At 44.1% G+C, this 22,820-nt stretch overlaps 1 protein-coding gene across 1 annotated transcript in view; it reads left to right on the plus strand.

The window, feature by feature from the left end:
• Positions 1–16,929, plus strand: part of LOC135903031 (lysosomal aspartic protease-like) — a 43,210-nt gene extending 26,281 nt beyond the window's left edge. The window contains exons 2-7 of the mRNA XM_065433403.2: positions 4,560–4,644; positions 4,829–4,949; positions 5,040–5,481; positions 9,913–10,054; positions 15,424–15,522; positions 16,684–16,929. Coding sequence (XP_065289475.1) covers positions 4,560–4,644; positions 4,829–4,949; positions 5,040–5,481; positions 9,913–10,054; positions 15,424–15,522; positions 16,684–16,842 — 1,048 coding nt within the window. The 3' untranslated portion in view covers positions 16,843–16,929. The remainder of the gene's footprint in view (positions 1–4,559; positions 4,645–4,828; positions 4,950–5,039; positions 5,482–9,912; positions 10,055–15,423; positions 15,523–16,683) is intronic.
• The last annotated feature ends 5,891 nt before the right edge of the window (positions 16,930–22,820 follow it).

Here is a 22,820-nt window from a genome sequence, read left to right on the forward strand (position 1 = left end):
TGTATTGGACCTACACACAATAAACATATATCGCTCGTCACTCGCAACATTGTTTCGTACGTCGAATAAATATAAACACCGTACCCCGTATATTTTGCGGAGGATACCGGGGGGAAACAAGCTAATGCCGTGTATAACGCATGAAAATTTCGATAAAGCGACCAGTCAGTTAGTGTTTTCAGAATGCATAAGCAACTTACACAGTGCAAATGTTCGGTACACATCCACAAAAATTGGCGTCATCTTTTTCAAAATACGAAATATCTGCTGTGTTTGCTTCTGCTGCGAAACAAGCAATAGTGTAGCTCTTAACTAGAAACTGCCTGAAAATAAGGGGGAGGGAGGCAAACGACATAATTCCCCCCCCACCCCCCCACTCCGGTAGATACACGTACGCTTGGTGTTGTGTACCGCATGGCGTCTCTCTTAGGGCACCGCGTCATGTTTTACGATGTCTGTTACCCCTTCCTCCACGTCCGATTTCAACGGTTCCAATTAATGCTATGTGAAAAAGACGCATGATTGGTGCAATGTTATTTTATTTCCAACTACGAGCGAGGTTCTCCTACCATCGCATAAGTTGTGTGTCAATTGGCTTCGCGGTGAGGCGCAAACATGTAACTTCGTGTTCTGCATCGCGTTTTGCGCCACGTATACCTATAGTGAATATGCACGTGCCCGGCAAGGCACTTCTTCTTAAGTTTGAGAAAGCGCTTCGGTCCTATAGGACATCCGTGCTAAAGCCACGGGCACTATTGCAACGTGGGTTGTTTATATGCTCAGCCTCACCCGCGCTATCCCACGAAAGCGCCGGCCACGCGACCTCGGATTAGAGTTTCCGGCATCAACTCTCCGGAATCGGTACACTTTACTCGGCAATAACCCGACCGAGCAGACACGCTAGACCCCGTGGAGGAGCGAAAAGAACGCTTCGCTTTAATAAAAAACATTCGCTCTTGAAGGCGGATATTTGTTGCAATAGGGATACTTAGCTGCCACTTGTTGCTTCATTGCCTAATTTCGTAAAGAACAAAGCCGGTCTCCTGGCACATCAGAAGGCCCAGTACAGATAGGCTTATCATAAACCATTTTGTCTGCCTCGCCATTACTCTGTCGCCTACTCGGAGAGAGAAACTCTCAAAGCTCGGAAGTAGCTAGGAAATGAAAGGTTCGCCCTTGAAAATTGTCGACAAACCACTTTATGGCGCTCTCCTCTCAAAAGGCAAATTTGGCATTATTGCTCATGTTGTCGGTATGTGCATAAGATCGAATTACTTATATTGACAGTCTTATGTTTTAAAAAAGAAACGCGAATGCGTACTTGGTTTTTGTACTTTTCACGTTCAGGTTCAGTCTGTGACTATTTTTGTAATGCTACCCGTCAGATACAGCTGATATAAAGACAAGGGTCTCAAATTCCGAGACGTAATGGTATCAGCGAAGTAGTGAAATAGAACATCTAAACTTTTTTACACAGGAAATAACTTTAGAAGTGACCTTTAAATGGATATAAGAATGAGGATGATCTAGGCACATATAAATGACTAACTGTTCTCGTGCAACAAAAGAGGATGTCATTTTCTCATAGTTAAAGTGACATACCCCTTCCGGTGTCAGTTGTCAGCCTGTTCCTTGCTTTCCCTTTCCTGCGTACTGCAGATATGTCTTTAAAACCAATAATAATAATAATAATAATAATAATAATAATAATAATAATAATAATAATAATAATAATAATAATACATGTAAAGGAAAATGAGCATGAGATAAAACACTGGTACTAATGGGATTTATAAGCAAGATATAGAGCCTGTGAATTAATAAGAAAATTGTTCGCTTAGCAATTTGTCAAGTAAGATCACTTGAGGATAGTTGAGAAAATAATTAACAGGAAGAATTCAGTACATACGCAGTCAAGATGTATCACTCAACGAAAATCGCTGTAAGTAATAATGCCAATCGCCTGTGTTTTATTTTTATGTACAGAACAGAAGACGTGAAAGTAAAAAAAAAATTAGCCCAAGAATGTGATTATATACGAAAGCAAATCATGCCGAAAATAATGCCTCTGGAGGGAAAAAAAAGCACATGGTTTGATTAGTGCTCGCATGTTCTCGCATTAGTTCGCATGTGATTAGTTCTCGCATGTGTTGTTTTACGTAAGCAATGTGATAAAAAAACATTAAGTGAAAATCTAATTGAATACCGAGAAATTCCACTCAGTCGAAAGCCATAATGAGGTGACCATTGAGAGTTATTTCAGGAATGCGAGGTAATTCTCTTTGAAATAGTAGTATATGTAAATATAGTAAATAGTTATAGTAGTAATTCTTTTATATAATAGTATACACTATATGAATAGTGAGGACACTTGGGTAAATCATTGATATAAATCAAGAAATAAATGGCACGGGAAAGGCAGAGAAGTTAACGTGAAGAGAGGCTTCTGGTTTGCTACCCTACGTTAGGCGACGTGACCTAAATTCAGAACAGTAAGGGACCGATATAAGCATCATGCCAATCCTAGGTTAATAATTTTTCTTTCGCAATAAGCACCTAGTGTTCACATTGTTATGTTGTACACACAATTATTTCTCGGTGAAGTTGGTAACATTTTAACATTGTGCTGGACTGTGTATTCTAATAAGTAGTAGTTCGGCAAAAGAAAATGCTATGGTTGATAGTACAAAAAAGCTCGCAATGAAGTCTAACAAACCAAGGCCATAAAATTAACAAGTTCAACTGATTCCCCAGCGAAATCAATTAATGATATCAAAATTAAGAAAGTCATACTACGCGTACAAAAAAACATATTGGCAGGGCTTCAATCAGGCTTTTTTTTCACGTAGCTGCTGATACGATTATGCAATAACCTCTCTACAGCTTCACTGATCGATGACTGAGTACAGACCCTTTATTTATTACCCTTTTTATGTACAGGAAAGACGCTAGCTTGGAGAGAACTTCGGAAAGTTTCAAATTTCATGCAAGATAGCGAACGTCGCGAAACTGTAGGCCCTATATTTCACATTGCTTTCTTCATTTTTCTCAAGCTGTCACGCTTAAAGCGGCACTAAATAGGAATTATTTAAGCGGGACTGGAAATCATTAAATAACGTTTCTAGAATGTCGAAAAGATAACTCTCGCTGTCAGCGAATGCCTTGGTAAGACAGAAGATGCGTGGATACGAAAGAGGGGAGACGGCCCCTTCATTTTCTCGCTCCAGCGTCTCGTGACGTCCTAGATTTTGACAGCAACTCCGGAGGTTTTGCTCAACAACTTAACGATTGAAAACGACTACATTGTGTTCTTAAATGGACCAAAGCTTGAAGAACTTCTTCCGCGCTAAAGCGCTCGAAACAGTGCAATACTTACTGAGCATAATACTGGGCCAGCTGTCGTGTCACTGTTTTGCATAAAGGCGAAACAGCATTTTTTTTTCTCGCTGTAATCAACAGCTTCACGCAAAAGAAAATTGTCTTTCGGGAAAATACACGACCATTCATGATCAATTTCGAGCTTGCCTTTAATGCATCTTTAAATCAGAAGCTCGCTTCTGATGCATGAATTGACAAGCGCTATTTCTTATGAAAATTATGCTGAAAACAATGAAATTCTAGAGACGCAGGCAAAACGAAATGTTTGTATTCGTATCACTGGTATATATTTTTCACACAACAGCTTATAATCTCGCAATCCAAAGCACAACTTTAAAGGAATCCGACGTACAAAAATTTCACAAGTTATGCTAACGTTATTCTAGACAAACCAGGCATGCGTTTGACATGTATTTCGTGTAAGGAAACGTAGTTGAAGCAAACAGGCAAGCTTCCCCGCAGGTGCCACGGCACTACTCTTTTTTTTTCCCCTTTAGTGCTACGTGACGTAGTATGAGCGAGCTTTTCCCTAACCGCATTTCTCCGCTATCATATTTATCCAGAAGAGCATTAAACACTACAGTAATGAGGGTAATTATGTGAACCACCCTGGAATTCGCAGCCTCCCATATTAAAAAAAATCGGGGGTTTTACGGGGCAAAACCACGATCTGATTACGAGGAACGCCGTAATGGGAGACTCCGGAAATATTGACCACCCGGGGTTCTTTAACGTGCACCTAAATCTAAGTACACGGGTGTTTTCGAAATTTCACCACCGTGTAAATGCAGCCACCGTGGCCGGGATTCGATCCCGCGACCTCGTGCTTAGCAGCCCAACACCACAGCCATCAAGCAATCACAGCGAGTGGCTTCCCATATCCCCTGCGTGGCGACGTTCAACCATATATCAGAGTAAGACCACAGTACCGTTTCATTTGTGTAAATACATGTTTATAATGGCCAAAAGCTGTAGACGCCACCAACAGAACACTGTTTACACTCTTATACATGTAGTTTAGAGTGTTGATACGGATAATAAACATTTATGACACGTTGGAGACACCACATATCAATTGGAGATATTGCAAATCTCGTTATTGTAGCGAGATCTCATGTACACGAAATTGCCTTTTCTTTTTCCTGATGTACTTACTTTCCAATTTTCTTTTCTTTTTTCAGTATCCAACTGGGATGGGAAGACGTCAATGTAACAGCGAATCTTGGACGGGCTCCCGTCCCGATAACCCTGACCAATTACAACAATGTAAGATTAAAAATTAATTTCGAGAATATGCTTACATGTCAATCAACACTCCCATTTAGCTGACAACTGGTGCACAGTGCATCCCAGTTTCTGGTAGTTCAAGACAAATAATTCTTCAGAAATCCGCTTCCACAACATTCATGTTTTCTTCTAATTTCTGTTGTCGCTTACTATTCCTAAACAGATGCAATACTACGGAGTCCTGACTCTCGGTACCCCGCCCCAAGCTTTCAAGCTACTCATGGACACGGGCTCCAGTAACTTTTGGGTGCCGTCGGTGAATTGTGATCAGAGCATGGCCTGCCGTAAGTATACGCACGCATACTATGATTTTCATTGCGCCATTCGAAAACATAACTCATAACCCTCGGTCTCTTACCTCGACACGATCGCAGGCAACCACGCAAAGTACGACAGCAGCCAGTCCAGCACCTACAACAAAAACGGACGGTACATCCGGATCCGCTACAGTGGCGGCGTGGTACGGGGCGTCACGAGCATCGACAACGTGGGCGTCGGTCCGGCCACTGTGACGCAGTACAAGTTCGCCGAGATGGATCACTCAGACGGCAAGCTGTTCATGAACGCAAAGTATGACGGCATCTTCGGACTTGCCTTCCCGGCCATCTCGCAGAACAACCAGCTACCACTGTTCGACGCTATGGTGAAGCAGGGCGTTGTCCAGCAGGCCGTGTTCTCGCTCTACTTGAGCAAGCAGCCCAGCGAGCAAAACGGCGGGGAGATCTACTTCGGAGGCATCAACGCGCAACGCCACACGGGTGACATCCATTATGTGGCCGTCAACCAGCCCGCTCACTGGCAGGTCACCATGGACAAGTGAGCCCACTTGCTAAGGAGGAAATGGGATAGGTAGACTAAGGTTCTGCACCAAGCACGTTGGCAAGTACACTGTAAAATAATTTACACCCTTAAGCGTGAAAAAGCGATCATCTGCTGCGATCATCTGCTTGCCTATAAGCAGGGAAACCTGGAGGCGCACCGTGTGGAGACAACGTCGCATGCAGGACACTGATTATAATCTCGGCGCCTCCTGGCGAGTGCTATCGATGTCTCCGATAGCGCGACTGGAGACGTGTGAATGGAGCGAGTGCACGTAAGACAGTGCAAAAGCGATTATGATGGATGTCAGAAGTAGGCCGTGGATCTGCAGCTGCCTGGAAAGGAATATGAAGGTGGATGCGCCATTCGGAGGCGAGTAGGCGCAGTATAACGGTCTGACGGAAACAGAAGGTGAAAACAATGAAAAGCTAGAACGAACTGTAAATAAGACCATTATGCAGGACACGCTGGGATTGCAGCCTATGGCCATAGAGCGAATTCATCATCTCGGTAAACCAGCGCATAACAAAACGAGACCAGTTATCTTTAGGCTTCTGGATTCTAGACAGAAATCTATAATATTAGGAAAGGGGCGCAAGCTATAAAACACATGTTTGTCTATCGGGGAAGATTTCTGTAAAAGAACTCGAGAAATGAGGAAAATGCTGTGAAATAGCGCCAAGGAAAACCGAGACAACCATGACAGGATTTCTTTGTCATTAGGTAAGCTTTACAATAATGACCAAGTTTTCGCTTGGGATGAGGACAAGGGGGAGAGAGTTTTACTTTTTAAAAAACTCAGGACCAAAGCGTCCAATCACGCGAAGCCAAGCGCAGTCAAATAGCTAACGTTATTGAATGTAAACGCGAGAAGCATTTTAAATTTTACTGACGTGCTTGAAAATCTGCTTTTTGAACATCATCCTCACATAGTAGCGATAACTGAAACGTGGCTTCCCTCGGCTGTATCAAATCACGAATTTGTGCTTCCCGATTACTCCGCCATTCGAAAAGACAGACAGACACGTGGTGGTGGCGTGGCACTGCTGATAAAGAAATCCCTCCCATACGAACCGCTGCCAAATGTGAAGGATCTTGAGGCCGGGTGTTCTGCAGAATTACCTGCAACACTGCCATAATTGTAGGCTGCGTTTACCGAAGTCCTGACTCGGACGAAAGCTTCGTGAAGAACGTACATGAGTTTCTGCAGTGACACGCTCACACCCTAGGAATTATCATCATGGGGGACTTTAACCTTCCAGAAATTAACTGGAAGACAACACAATACTCATCACCTACTTCAGAAGCACTAATTAATCTAATGCTAAACTTCAACCTACAACAAGTACTTGATCAACCAACACGCTCACGTGGTACTGCAAGAAATATACTCGATCTAATACTACTCTCTGATCACTTCTTTGTAAACAAAATACATACAAGTACTGTTGAAGGCATATCTGACCACGATATTCCAATATGTCACCTACCTCTGTCGTTTAGTATACAAAAAAAGGTCTTTAGAAAGCACCATCATCGACTTTGCGAAATCGGACGACGCCAATGTTTTGACGTAGATGGCACATGAATTCACAGATTTTGCGGAAAATACTTGCAATCCTTCGGCAGACGCAAATGCCCTCTGGATTAAGTTTAAGACAGTAATCATGACTGCACTGAACAATTTATACCGTTAAAAACAAGAAAATTGCGAAAATAGTAGCGCGTGAGGTAATTCATGCCAAACGAAAAGTGAAAAAGTTACGTTGTTCTTTGAAGAAGGTTAAAAATTAATCACTCCAGACATCAAAGTTGATTACTGCCAAGGTAGAACTTAAAATCAGGCTAAGCTACTCCAGGAAACAATACTTTAATACTGCCCTGCCTAACTTCGTAAATGGTAATCCACATAAATTTTGGAAACACTTCAGTGCACGCAAAGTAATCACGCCAGAACGACCCCACGATGAAAAAGTTTCTCAAGCTAATGCATACAACAAGTACTTCCAATCGGTATTTACTGCAGATAACGGGTTTGTCCACCCAATAATTTCTACAGGTTTCGCCATCGACTCACTAAACATAACTGACTCAGGAATTTTTAATCTTCTACTCGGATTAGACACGAAAAATTCTAGTGGCCCTGACGACGTCCCGAACGAATTGGTAAAGCGATACGCAGAATGGTGTAGGAGATATCTTGGCATTATCTATCACCTGTCACTTTCAACCGGACGTGTGCCAGATGACTGGAAAAAAGCAAAGATAATACCAATCCATAAATCAGGTGACACAAACTCTCCTTCCAACTACAGACGGATATCACTAACTGGTACATCATATATACCTTAAAAATAGCTAACAACATATTTTGAAGATTATGGCATGCTAACAGCCAATCAGCATGGATTCCGGTACGGTATGTTAACAGTAACGCAGTTGACTGAATTTATACATCACCTAGCACAGAGTATCGACAAGCGCGGTCAAACAGACGTAATATTTCTAGATTTCAGCAAAGCATTCGACTGTGTATGTCACAACAAGCTAATTGCAAAATTGGAGTCAATTATTAGAAACGGAAGCATTACAGCCTGGACTAGAGATTTTTTACCACCACGTTCACAGTCCGTCTTCCATGATAAAGCACCATTTGATACAGTTCCTGTCACATATGGCATTCCCCAGGGCTCGGTCTTGGGGCCCTTAATATATTTAATTTACATCAATGGTATCGTCACTAAGATACCATGCAGCATAAAGCTTTTTGCAGATGATTGCATTATATATAAAGAAATAAGAAGTTATGAAGATCACCCTACTTTGAACAGGTGCCTTAATGAGATAAATGCCTGGTGTGAACAGTGGCAAATGTCTATTAACATCAAGAAATCAGTGACGATGGTAGTAACAACAAAGAAGATTAAGTCTGGATTCACCTACTTTCTCAATGGTACACCTCTAACTAACGTTCAGCAACACAAGTATCTAGGACTGACTCTAGCATCTGACTTGAAGCGGAACAAGCACATTGCCAACATGACTTCAGTAGCCCCACGTAAGCTTTTCTTTCTTAAAAGGTCCCTGAAATCTGCTCTCAATCATATGAAACTGCGATGCCATAAAACCTTTGTGCGGCCAGCATTAGAATACGCCAACACGGTTTGGTTTCCTCACACAAAGAGAAACATAACCGAGGTGTAAAAAGTTCAAAGGAAAGCAGTACGGTTTATTCACAACAAGTACAAAACCACTGACTCGCCCACATAACTCCTGGCTTCATCCGAAATGGACACACTGGTAAACAGAGTAAGGCAAGCTCGGCTAAAACTCATACACAACCTATTGCACAACCGCTTTAACATAAATTCCTAAAAATACATTACTTTCCCTATGTCCCGTATTTCACGTCATAAACATAATAAAATGTTAGTTGAGCACCCTTGTAAAACGAACACATATAGATACTCTTTTTTCCCTACTGCTGTTAGTGGGTGGAACTACCTCGACTCAACAATAGCTGATATAGAATCGCCATCAATTTTAATAACATGATAGAAAAGAGTAAGGAATAACTACTAGAACCAATTTAGTTTTATGCAAATTTGTTTTTACATTGTTTAGATCTATCTCATATGTTATGTTAGACTGTATTACGTTATACACTGCTAGGTTGTAAAAAGTTCTGTTGCATTTATATTTCACGAGGTTCTATTGTATCACAATTTATTGTATTTATAACATTTTTGTTCTCGTTACAGTTGACTTCGCTAATTAAATGCATGAAACAATGTCTTTTTTTCTGCATTTGTATTTTTCCAAACTGTACTGCGTAGCTGCATGTAGCGTATCTAGTTTATTGTATTTTGTATACGCATGTTCTATGGAAAAATGCTGTATCAACGCTTACATTGTAACATTATGCCTAACTGATATGGTCTCGATAAAAAGACTGGTAGTATTGAAAATAAACAAATAAATAGCTCATGATGCTATATAGCTAAAATGGCGGAAATTATAGCTAGGTAGACGTCATGATTTCGAACAACAATATAATTATTTCGCGGCACATTTTTTCTCCCCTCCTACATTATTCAATATAGAAAAAATTCAGAAAATAAAATAGCGGACGACACATGAGCAAACAAAACTGCTGCAGCGCCGCAACCAAGACAAAAGTTAAAAGGGTGGCTGCTGCGGGTACATTTCAGAAAAGACCGCAACAGAGTGAATTCATTAACGTATTCATATACGTTTTCATACGGCACAGTCCACGTAGCGATATACGAAGTGCGTAGGGGCTGCTGTAGAACACAGGCAGGAAAGCAGCTGTTTCCAAAGACGTTTCTTTATATGATTTCGCTGTACTGTGGCCTGTTCTGGGAATTTCTTCAGTGCATTCATTCCCGTTCTCTCTATCCTGGACAGCATGGACGTTCAAGGCACGACGCTCTGCGCCGGCGGCTGCAATGCTGTGGTCGATTCCGGAACGTCGTTCCTCAGTGGACCCAAAGCGGAAGTGGAAATCCTTCACAGGGTTATTGGCGCTACGCGCACACCTGCTGGATACGTAAGCACGCCGCAGAAATCTTACCACGATGACGTGAATGCTTCCGCGCCTCGTAGGTGTTGACTGATCATTTTTGCTCCATTTTCTAGCGAAGCACGGCGTATCTTAACACTTGCGTCATTAAGCCTCCTGTACCGCGGTGCCAGTGTCCAGTTCTACAGACGCCGACAAAAAGTATCCGTTTCCTGTTCACCGCGATTTTTGCGTTTTTACCACCATAACAGAAACGGCGGAGAATGGCGTATAATTTTATGTCCACGCATTTTCCCCTTACTGGAAAAAAATTCGCGTTATTACACTATTGTGAAAAGGATACAATAAAGAGACGAAGTAGCATACGGGCATGATATCGTGTTTGATCATGCCAGTGGCATAATCATAAATTACAGTTGTTAATATCAAGTCGTCACGACGATGTAGCAGCTAATTTGCGAACAGCTGTTAAGAGGGAGCTTTAGGCTTGAAGCCAAATCTGATCGTCCTATTCAAATACGTGTGCAACGCGGAAATTCCCTCCTTATACAACAGTTGAACGGATTTCAATAAATTCTGTTGCGTTTTAAAGATAACCTAATCCTACCAACTACTGGAAACAACATTGATTCAGCACTTCCACTTGTTTAGGATGATTGCCGAAAATTAATAAACTAAAAAAAATTGAAACAAAGCTTACAACTCCGTAACTCTGCGCCAACAACACACATTATAAGACTATATATAGACGATATTTTAAAGTATATTTGTCGGGTTTTGTAAAGTGGACAACTGTGACGTATTAGTTTCCAGCTGATCTCAGATTATTACATTTGCAAACGAGGGTACTAGTTTAATAAGAAGCGTATGGACGGCATTCGACAGAGGACCCCTTCAGTAGGTCATGTCTAAGACCTAGCTAGCGCAATACACGAGTCCACAAATCGCCTTGATTTTTAACTGTGTGTGCCGTTCGTGCTGGCACCTATATTTTTCCGTGCAAACGCCCTCCCGACTCCGGGGAAAAAGCAACCATCCTCGCGGCCTATGCGAACTTCAAGACAACAAAGCCGGATTGTACCTAGGTTTGAGACGCGTTCTATAGTATAGTTTCGTACTCGCGACAACGGTGTTCTGGAAAAAAATTGAGGACGTTTAAGTTTCACCTTTACGAGCGCAACCCGATAACATTAAAAGGATATCGACTGCTTCTCACCCTTCCCGGCAACCGCAGGTTATGTAACCGTAATGCTTACCGAGAAACGATAGCATTGACCGCTATCCACGAAAGCAACCTTTCTGGTAGAAACGCGGCCTCTTGGTAGGGCTGATCCAGGAGGTAGCGTACAGCCACGCCAAAAAAATCACATCATTTTCACGTTTCTGTTATTGTTTGAAACAGTTATTATTTAAGTCTGAGAATACTAACATAAAAGGCATGCGCTGTCGGTGTTTTGTTTCATGACATTTGTTCGTGGGTTGTCATTCTCCAAATTCCAAGGAATAACTTCGTCAAGAATGACCTCAGGTAGCGAAAAAGCGCTCGAACTGCTTTCTGGGCCAATGAACTGTGAGGCCAGGCTCCCAAGATCTTCGCTTCCGTAAGTGGCCTGTGATCCAGTCTATTTAAGGCACACTGGAGAGTCTCACGTTGATTATCGAAGCAAGAACAGTGGCATAGAAGGTGACTGATGGTCTCTTCACACTTGCACTTAGCGCACATTGGTGAATCCGCCATTCCAATACGATAGCTGTAGGAGTTGGTGAATGCTACTCCTACCCACAGCCGACACACAGTGGAGTGCCTGACTATAGACATCCTACACTAGGTTCTCTCTCTTCCTCTTTCACTCCCCCTTCCCCTCCCCACGTGTAGGGTAGCAAACTGGACTCAGTCTGGTTAACCTCCCTGCCTTTCCGTCTTCCCTTCTCTCTCTCTCTCTTCGTCAAGAATGAAAGACAAGATATGACCTACTTAATGATAGAATGGTGTGGCAAAATAACCCGCACATACCACATGTCATATAGCAAGGCGTCGTATATACGTATACCTAAATATATACGGAAATATTTGCTCACGGACCACTCCGGCGACGCCGACACCGGATTTTCGGCAACACGGAGCCCTTAACGCTATCGCATTAACACTGCTCGAGCGGCTCGACGACGCACTCGCGAAGAGAGGTTTTTCGCATGAGTTAGAGGCTGCGGTGACTGAACAGCTGCTTGGTGGAGAGCTGGAAGCAGTAGACGGGCCCCAGTGCCAAACCAGTATGATGGGAGAATAGCGAGAACCTTATATGCCGATGCGTCATGATTCTGGCGCCACTGATCTACGGCGGTAAACGAGCGAGCGAGCAGCCGGCATTCCTTGGCTTATAGGCAGCGAAATTCTGATAATCCTATGTGTCGCTTGAGAAACATTGTGCAGGAAAGGAAGAACAGTGTCCCTGTAGGGAGGAAGTTTCGCTTCCGTGGAGAAGAGAGAATTAAGCCGGTAGTTATTTGCGTTGGGCCCAACGCAGTCATTGCGTTGGGCTAAAACAGCACCAAATTCAGCACCAAGCTAACGTTCACGTGGATCACGGTCGGTGGTGCAGTGTTGGAAGGGACGTGAGGAGCCGGCGTACTGTCGTAAATCAGTCATCGCACTCAGCCAAGAAGTCAGCCCTGCCGACAAGTTGCGTCAAAAGGGGCAATGACGAAGGCAGGATTGCAGATGAAATGCCAGAAATATGAGCTTGAACCATTGGAACTCCGAAGCTCTTCTACAGTAGCTGGCTTTGACTTCTCGGCAACAGCGCAAATTTCGTCAAGATTTGGAAGAATGCCCGCTTTCGAAACGACGTGCCTTAGGATAGTAACCTGGAGCACAGAAGTGACCTTTCGTAAAATTGTATTACAACCTAGTGGCTCTGAGAAACCCAAGTACCTGTTGAAGGTGATTGAGATGAGACTCAAAACTTATTGAAAAACCCACATTGGTGTACAAGTACCAAAGACAGACGTGCTGCTAAAGACACCAGGGGAAAGTGTCCAACACTACCTTCAATATGTCAGGCGCTTTGGAGAGGCCTAAGGGCATCGCGACGAAATCATATAACTCGTCAGTTGTCACAATAGCCGTTTTCGAGCGTCTTTTTTCAGCCATTAGTGCCTGCCAGTACCTAAACCACATATCCAGCGAAGAAACTAATTCCGCTCCGTGAAGGTACTCTTATCAATTCAAAGTAGGTGGATAATATATGAAGTCTGTCCACTTTAGATGTCGAAATAGACGCAGTTTACGGAAACATGATATCGCTTCTTATTGTTCAGTTAAAGAGCCATGAACTTGAAGCTTCATTTCAATTCTCGGCAATATTTGTTTAAATAAACGATGATAACCTAAATAAAATATGCGCTCACAACAGTCTCTTAATTTTCTTTTTTTAACTACAATAATTATTATCAGTATAGATTCTGTCGATTACAAATAAAATAATTTCTCCGTTAGCCAGGGCAGTCTACCCGCCAGCACACAAATCGCTTAACAAGCGACAAGAAGTAGCTTGGAGGTGACTTCACACGAACACATACCCCAACCCTGTAGCCTATCACTGCTACTACCCGGACCAATACCCTAATACATGTAACCGTTGTAAGAAAAAAGCGGATCTGTTCCATATTGTGTGGTCGTGCTCAGCGGAAAATCACAAGAATCACGAAATAAATTAATGAGCACTGCGAGGCCGTGTTGCTCAGCTCCGGCCCTGACCTGCAGTCCAAGGTCATCAAGAGAGCTGAAGAAGCCGCCCGGGCCCAAGGGCTCGTGGCTGCTTAACAACGAGGCCACCTGTCAATACCTGGTTTTGAAATAAAGTCTTTACTCACTCATTCACTCCGTTCCCATAACCTTAGATACGAGCTCCTAAGGTAGCGCTTGCCTTAATTGCGCACTTCACGCCAGCGCTGTCCAGCTGCGTCTCGTCCGCAACAAACTAAAAAAATTATCATCGTGTCGGCGATAAAACTAAATAAGGCACTTTGAAGAAACGCACACTCCGCAAAATAGCATCGAACTCAGGGCGCTCCCATCTCAAAACTGACGCGCGTACTAACGGAGCACGAGCGCTAAAAGCAGCAGTGGTTCGCGGAGTCCACATTGTGGTTCGAACCACTGGGCACGAAACAGTTTTATGTCAGCAAAAAGGACGGGTGGAAGAAACATACAAGATATGCAGGGTATCCGCGATTCGCGAAGTGCTCACCTTCTTTCCACAGGGTAAATGGGAAGTGCGGCACAACCCAAGGGATACTGCGGTGTAACGAGTGTACTGCGCACGAAGGCAGTCGTAAACCAGTAACAAGGTTAAAGAAGTGTGACGGTGCTCCCCAGCTTCTCCGTGTCTATAACGTGCAGCTGACACATGCTGCACAGATCTCCTCGACTCTTCTTATTATTTCCCGTCATATCGCCTATGAAAGAAGTAACACAAAGCACTGGCTACCTCTCGTGGTAATCGTGCCGTTAAGCTTCTCGTGGTGAAAGGGCAAGGCATACAATGCCGCGGAGACGCTGCGCTGATGTGAGGACTTCGTTACGATTTTAATGTTCATCCGTGAGTTACCGGCGCCAATCTCTAATGCTCCTACGAAAACGAGGTGACATTGGCGACCACAAGAGAGAGAGAGAGCGAGATCATTGCAGCGCTGTAAGGCAGTCAAAACCCTCAGTACAGTGTCCAGGGTCGGCGTACATCATAGTTGTGCTGACGAAATCAACTAGACACCGTTGGTTTGTAGACTGCCTGTTTGAACCAGCCACTCGGCGGTGGTGTTGGTGGAGAGTTCAGAAGCAGCATGGGAGAAGAATTGGTCTGGGATAGTAGCCTCACAAGATGCGAGAGTCAGTGTGATGCGATGTGATGTGCGTCCACGTGGTGTGATGTGACGCATGCGTCTATGTGATGGCATGCCGGAGCTTGGCGCGTCGATCCTAAACATGTTCACATCCGCGCTGTTATGTGCCAGACGCAGTTCGCGCTTCGGCGTTCGAGTTATGCCGCGCTTAGCCATGCGAGGCACACGCAGATTACTCGAAGCACAGGCGCGCAGTTGTGCCTCGAAGTACGCGATATTTATTTGCTTCGTACCAACTCCGAGAGTTGTCTCGACTCGCTAGGCTTTGTGCAATGGAGGTGCGGTCACCATGGTAACTTCGCAGCGCGTTCTCTGCAGAACAAAGCCTAGCTAGCGGATGATGCAATTTTGAGTAGTGCAAACTGGGAGGTCTTGGCGCCATCTGCTTTCACTCATTCTTACATGGGCACTTGTGTGTGGGGCGGACGTAAATTACTTCTTTCTTCAAAACTGAGCTTCACGTTTTTACAGCCATTCATTTTTGTCGCTTGCAGTTCGAGGTCGATTGCAACGGGATAGCCAGCTTGCCACCAATCACTTTCAACCTGAACGGCAAGTCCTTCCCGCTTCCAGGAGAAAGATATACCATTAGGGTAAATATGCACTGTTTATTTTTATTGCTTACTTTCTTTAGGGGGCGGGTAAAGCGGAAAAGCTCCAAGCGCAAATAAACGTAAGCATTAGCGACAGCCTACCATGTCATCGTCTTCCAAAGTAATTCTGGTTACTTCTGCCAGCTCATAAGTTCATATTCCACTACGTACCATCGTCTTCACAACTTGGAACCGAAACTACGGCTCCACCTTCTGTCAGGATTACTTAGAGCTGAAGATATCCTTTTGTGCCGCTTGTGGCTTGGCGTGGCCTTCACGAATGCGTACTCATTTCAGATCGGAATGGCCAACAGCCTTACATGCGATAACTCTAGCTGTGAGCAAACAATCACCCACTTTCTCTGTGTTCCTCCGCTTCAGCGCGCCCAGGAAAGAAATTTTAAGAGTGCTAGATAGTATTGACAACTGCCCTTTGTTGGAGGATAAAGGCCCTGGGACAGTGGCTGAGACCGTCCTCAGCACAGAAGGCTTTGCAAGCGTTCTTGCGCTTCTTGCGGAGGACTCGTCTTGGTGACAGCCTTTAAGCAGGGCCGTATTCTCCTTTCTTTCTTATATTTTATTTTTTTTCTTCCTCCCTTATTCCCTTTTTATTTGCAACATCCCTTTTCTGTAATCTTTGATTCCCGTTACCCCTTTTCCCCAGCACAATGTAGCCAGCCGGTCTGAGAACTGGCTAACCTTGTCTTCCCGTCTACTCCTCCTAGTCCCCCTACCTTCGACAAAAAGGAGGATTATTTTTTTCATTTTTACGCGTTCTGCACAATCCCTTGTTTTTATTTATGGGGCCATTCTTTTTTTTTATTCTTCTTGTACTCTTTAGCCTATGACGACGGAATGGTTACTTTTGTAGGTTGTTATTTTGCTTGCTGAATGAACTGTATATGTTGTGTTTTTGTATAACATGCTTAAACTACCGCTTCCTATTATTTTTGCGCATTGCTCTAATATTTGTATAATGTGTTGTGTGTACATTAGTGTACTGTCTACTTATCACGTATATATTTTGTTTTGTTACATATATCCATTTAGTCTTTACAGTGACGCCCCCCTTACGCAATGCCTCATAAGAGGCCTCTAGGGAAGTTTCAAATAAATAAGAGATCCTTCCCAACCACACTGACACGCGGCACTTTTTTCCAGATCCCGATCGAAACCGGCGGTGTTCAGTGCTTCACGCGCATCTCCGAGTCGGATGCGTCGGGAGCACGCCTCTGGATCTTAGGCGCCACATTCATGCAGGAATACTACACAGTGTTCGACAGGAACCAGAACCGCGTCGGATTCGCCACTGCGGTCTAGAAGTGCGTGGTTGCCGCCAGCGTGCGACACTCGGCCCTCCGAAATGACGGCTCTTCACTGAACTGAATAAAGCATGCCTACTGTTTCTACGGCGTCACCTTACAGCGAAACTGTATATGGCTGGCGATTCGTCCGTCCGTCCGTCAGTCACCTGGACGTCGAAAACACCTCCGGCGCAACCCCATGCACATGCGCGAAAAAAATAGAAAGAAATGCACGCAATTGGCTGCGCCAGTAGTGACGTCGTTGCTCTCCGTCGCAGCCGAGGACGCGCGCAGCAGTTTCTCACCGGTTCCGAAATGGGTAGGCCACGCGTCATACGTTCACCTGAGGAGCAGGCAGCTTTCGATCAGCAAAACCGCGAGAACTGGGGACGAGCTCGTCTACGCATATATATATATATATATATATATATATATATATATATATATATATATATATATATATATATATATATATCCCTGTCTCTCTTAATCAATCATCCATTCGCCATTGTTTTTATTCAAGTAAAGCACATGACTAATGACGCCCATTTTAGCAATGTAATTACCTACCCAATAAAGCCGACACGATGACAACGATGAAGGCACAGCAGAGTCGCCGGTGGCGTCAGGGTGACAATGACGGTAATGCTGACGTTAGCCTGACGCCGATAACAAAGGCGACACGACTGTGACGGCGATAAAACTACGACATCACGACGACACTTCATCAACTGACGTGTAAGACAGCGCTCACGTGGCCTCCTCAAAATCATGTACGAGTCTGTAAACATATTGTGGGAGCCTTTACTGGTATTCAGCCATTGAAGCAAGGTAACAAAGACCCCGTAGTGTCAGAATTTTTTTCTACGTGGTTACGTTGCGAACAACGGCATTTTGTCAGCTCGTTTACATAGTTTCGTAACTTTTCTTATTGCCCGTACGGCGCCGACGCGCGAGCACCCGTAGGAAAGAAAGGAGCGGCGCTTTCGCGCCGCGTTTTCCAGGTTGCGAGACAACGTAACTCTCAACGACATGCATTGTCTCTGTTACCGCATATATAATATGCCCTTAAACTTACAGAACACTGCAATAAAAATAATCTTAGTGTAATTAGACAGCGACATTTTTTTTTCCGAAGTGTATTTATCAAGCTTAATTTCAAGCAGCAATATTGTGTGCGAAACTGCGACTATGTACCGTCCACATGCTGAGAGGCCGCTGCTTGTTTACAACTTCAGTTTCTCTCCGGCTCCGAAATGGGTAGGCCACGAGTCGTATACGTACTCCTGAGGAGCAGGTAGCTTTCACACCGCGAGCAGAGCCGAGAACGAGCTGGTCTACGCCGTACCGATGCTTCAGCCCGGGCACAAGGCTCGTGCAGCCGAGCGCAAGCAGCATCTGCGTACCGAGTATCCGACAGCCTACCGAGCCGTCGTTTAACGAACCGTCGGGATTAACCTAGTGATAAACACCAGGGCAGCAAGCTTCAGCTTCGCTGGTTAACCATCTGCACGGAGTGCTTGGGCGGTGATTTTATTTCTCCCATCTCCATGTGCGCAGCGCGGTGCACACAAACGGAAATAAAAGGTACGATGTTCCATAAGCACAATGGTCGCGAGACATTTGTTATGCATTGTTTACAGCAAGCTTCACATCCTTGGCGCAGAACGCACCACAAATGACTTTGTTTTAAAGTTCCACGCTGAAAGCTACAACTGGAATTAGCCAATCTCCAACGCGATCATTCGAATGCATGTCCTGAGCTGCGTGGCCCTTTGCGTCAGAACGTCGTCTTCTCACTATCGGGCGACCGTCCCGAACAATTGTCGAAGTTGTGCAGGCCTGATAAAACGGAATGGAAAGAAAATTGCACTTTCCTGAAACATCGTCAGCCCATTGCGACATGCGTCGATAATGTTGTTTATCTTCCTTCACTTGTCCTGTGGCAAGACTTACCTAGGTCAGACTGACAGGTGTCTCAATGCACGACTTAAAGAGCGTAACTTTAATGTCACAAACGCTTTCTAGGGGCATCTTGCACTGGATTACATGCAGTGCGGATGCAATCCAAGATTTGAAGAAGCCACTGTGCAACGCTGAGGTCGCAACAGGCTGACACGAGAAATATTAGAGGGAAGAGGGAATATTAGAGGGAAATTCCAGGAATTGGTGATAGGCGAGCCAGTGTAGCGTCCGTTTCCCTGTCACCAAATAAACTTGAATTCCTTACTGAGCCACTTGTCAGGTATGTAAGTCCAAAATCAAGAAAAGGGCTGACAGATGGATAGCACACTGTGGTATAAAGTCGGTAAACAGGGATAAGGTGCCTCAGAAAGGCTGGTCAACGTTTCGATAGGAGGACCTATCTTCGTCAAAGGCGGCCTCGTCATCCTCGGCATGTTAGTGTTAAAGGGTTAGTGCAAGGACGTCACGTGCGGTTGGTCATAAAGGGAGAGACTTCGAAGATAATGAGCGCTGTCGCCTGACGCCTGTGAGCGTGGTTCCCAAGACGAGGGGACAAGAGAGGGAGAGTGGTGGAAAGGCAGGGAGAGGACAGATTCTTGTTTGGGAAAGAAAAATTGGGGTAAAGTGCAGCGCAGTAACTGTCTCTCAGTTGAGGACACCTCAACCGCCCTGCACAAGAGGGAAGGGGAAGTGAAAGAGGGGTGAGAGAGATGCGGCGGCCAGAGCGGCGTGCGTGGGCAAGTTGGTGGCCTTGGCGTATGAGGCGCGATGACGCGCCTAGTCGTGATGAAGCAGTGCTTCCTGCGCAGCGAGAAAGAAAGAAAGGGAGAAGGGGAAAGAAGGGGGGGGGACACCAAGAGAGAAAAAAAAGATGGGGGCCATGGGAGGGCGTTGGGGAAGCGAGAGGTTAGGGAGCATTCAGAAGTGTCGTTGACGGCATGTTTTTGTGGCTTTAGAAGAGGCGGTCAGTGCGCGAGCAACAAGAAAGACTCCAAAAAACATGAGTTGAAAGAGTGACTTTAGTAGCATGGCAGCAAGGCGTCAAGTAATTTTGGAGACGTTAAGATGGCGACAAGGAGTCTGGGGTGCAACGCATGGGGTAACTGGAAGGCAGCGGCATGGTCTTTCAAGGGACGTTAACCCCAGTAGCTCAACGTAGGTGTCGTTACGGCGGTATACAGAAATGGCGATACCCTGTGTGGCTATGACACCGAAAAAGGTATACTGACGTCTGAGAATTTGGAATGTGTTGGTGAGGGTGTTTCAAAAAATATATAAAACAGAAAAAAAAGAAAAGACAGGGGGACAACCGAAACCGGAATAACAAATAGGAGGGTGACGTGCGCAGAAGCGGGCGGGGGCACGTGTACATGGGAAAAGGGGGTCGTACAGTTGACATAAACGTAAAAACATGCAAGAGTATATTAAATTGAGTAGTAGGCAGGAAAAAAATTGGAAATGGAGGATTAGGTGAGGTTAAGAATTAAGGTTAGCTGGTAGCATAATTTGTTTTATGCCTTGGTTGATGATATGAGAATTTCAAATTTAAGTTACCGCTTTTAAAGATTCTAAGTTGCCACGTACCAGCTTAATTCCCATCTGGTGTAGGCAATTAAACTTGTGTATGAGGTACGATTCCGTATACTTCCTTTCGCGAAGTGAACGGAAATTTGTTTGTAGTATTAGAGTCTTGCTTTGACGAATATATGAACATGTTCATTAAAGTGGCTGGCTACTGCTTTAGGTAAATTGTTTTGCGTCCGCGCGGTGACCGTTGCGTCCTGTATGAATTTGTTGTCCAGTCTCACCTATGTATTGTTTGCTACAAACGGCACATTCTAGTCAGTAGACTACGTTGCTTGATGTGCAGGTGAAACCTAAAGTTACCTTGTGTGCGTAGTTCGACGCTGTACTTTTTACTGTAGTAGTAGATTGAAGATGTTTGCATGTAGAGCACCTGGGCCGGCCACAGGGATTGCTTCCCCACGTCCTCTTTTTCTGTAGTTTGGCGTGCACAAGAACATCTTTAAAATTAGTGTTGCCTCTGTAGGCTACTGGGAGCGTCGGGAAAAATCGTATTAAATTTATGGTTGCTGGTGAGAATTGGGTAGTATTTACTGAAGATGTTATTCACGTTTGTGAGTGCGTTTGAGAATTTAGTAGGGCGTTGTTGTTCTTATGATCCTGGGGCGGGGCTTGAGTACCTCGGCTCGATCAAGTTTGGTTGCAGCGGTGTAGGCTTTTTGAAGGTCACTGTTTTGGTGGTTCCTGTTTGATAGGGTTTCTTTAAGGTGATCGAGTCTATCTATGTAGTCTTGGTTTTCAACGCAAAAGCGACGTAGACGTGTAGCTTGGCCTTTAAAGATGCCTTGTTTGCAATGTCTGGGATGGTTGCTCGTATATCCTAGGTACAGTCTTTTGTCGAAAGGTTTCCTATACAGCGTTGTCCTTAGCGCCCCATTGTCAATGTATATTGTTGTGTACAGAAAGTTTATGCGCTCAATTGAGGATTGTGATGTGAATTTTATTGTTGCGTCAAAAGAGTTTAGAAATGCTACATATTAATCTAGACTGTCTTAGCCATGTCCCCATATTATGAATATGTCTTCTATGTATTGTAACTATGTGTAGGGCTTGTCAGTGCAGCGCGATAGGAAATCTGTTTCTAGAATCCCCATAAATATGTTCGCGTAGGTTGGTGCAAAAGGCGTACCCATGCTTGTACTATGTATCTGTAGCTAGTAACTCTCCTCAAATTCGAAGTAGCTATGTGTTAGAACTAATTCAAGGAGAGACAAGTAGACTTCGGTAGAGTGTTGTGCATTGTGTTTAGACAGCGTTTGTTTTATCGAAGATAAACCATCAGGGATTGGAATGTTAGTGTACAGGGCCGTGGCGTCTAGTGTTGCGATAGCTATGGTGTAGGGTAGTGTGCCTTTAGTATTAATGTCCTCCATAATTCTCAGCAGGTGGGGCGTATCTTGTACAAATGACGGAAGTGCTTTTGGCAAGTCACCAAGGAAGTAGTTAAGGAATGTGGAGAATGCTCTCCGTCGGGGTGTTGTTGTTTGATACTATCGGCCGACCTGGGATAATAGCGGTTCAGTGGATGGAATTTTAGGGATTTTTGGAAGGAGGTAGAAACGCCCGGCAGTTTTATTTATTTATTTATTTATTTATTTATTTATTTATTTATTTATTTATTTATTTATTTATTATACCCTCAGGGCCAAAGGCATTACAGAGGGGAGTGGGTAATATAGGTTACAAAGACAATAAATACAAAACAGTGAATTTTGTTAGAACATAAGTTCAACATTCTCCAAAATAAACAAAGGTTGTTAGTGCATCACGAAATCGTTGATTATCTTCAATGGCTCCAATATCGGGAGGGAGGCGGTTCCATTTGACAGATGTCTGGGGAAGGTAGGACTGAAAACAAGTACTGCACTTTTTGATGCCAACCTTGTGCCGATGATCAATGCGATGGGAGATGTATTCCGGTGGTGAAATAAAATCGTCGTGTAGCGTGACGTGATGATATACCTTGTGGAATAGAGTGAGGCGACTGATTTTCCGGCGAGATTTTAAAGATGGGAGAGAAAGGTTAGTTTTCATGGCTATGATACTTGCAGTACGGTTAGAAAGGGGGTTAACTGAGGGGCCCGATTTTTATTAGTCATATCATAAGAAGCCAACAAACACTGACACCAAGGACAACATAGGGGAAATTACTTGTGCTTAATAAATGAAATAAAGAAACGATAAATTAATGGAAATTTAAGTGGATGAAAAAACAACTTGCGGCAGGTGGGAACCGACCCCTATGCGAAGGTTGTGGGTTCGGTTCGCACGTGCGGCAAGTTGTTTTTTCATCCACAAAAATTTCCATTAATTTGTCGTTTCTTTACTTCATTTATTAAGCACAAGTAATTTCCCCTATGTTGTCCTTGGTGTCAGTGTTTGTTGGCTTCTTATGATATTGCAGTACGGTTGTAATTTGAAAAGATGAAGCGAACGGAGTTATTT

This window comes from Dermacentor albipictus, chromosome 1 (assembly GCF_038994185.2).
Source record: "Dermacentor albipictus isolate Rhodes 1998 colony chromosome 1, USDA_Dalb.pri_finalv2, whole genome shotgun sequence".
Taxonomy (NCBI): domain Eukaryota; kingdom Metazoa; phylum Arthropoda; class Arachnida; order Ixodida; family Ixodidae; genus Dermacentor; species Dermacentor albipictus.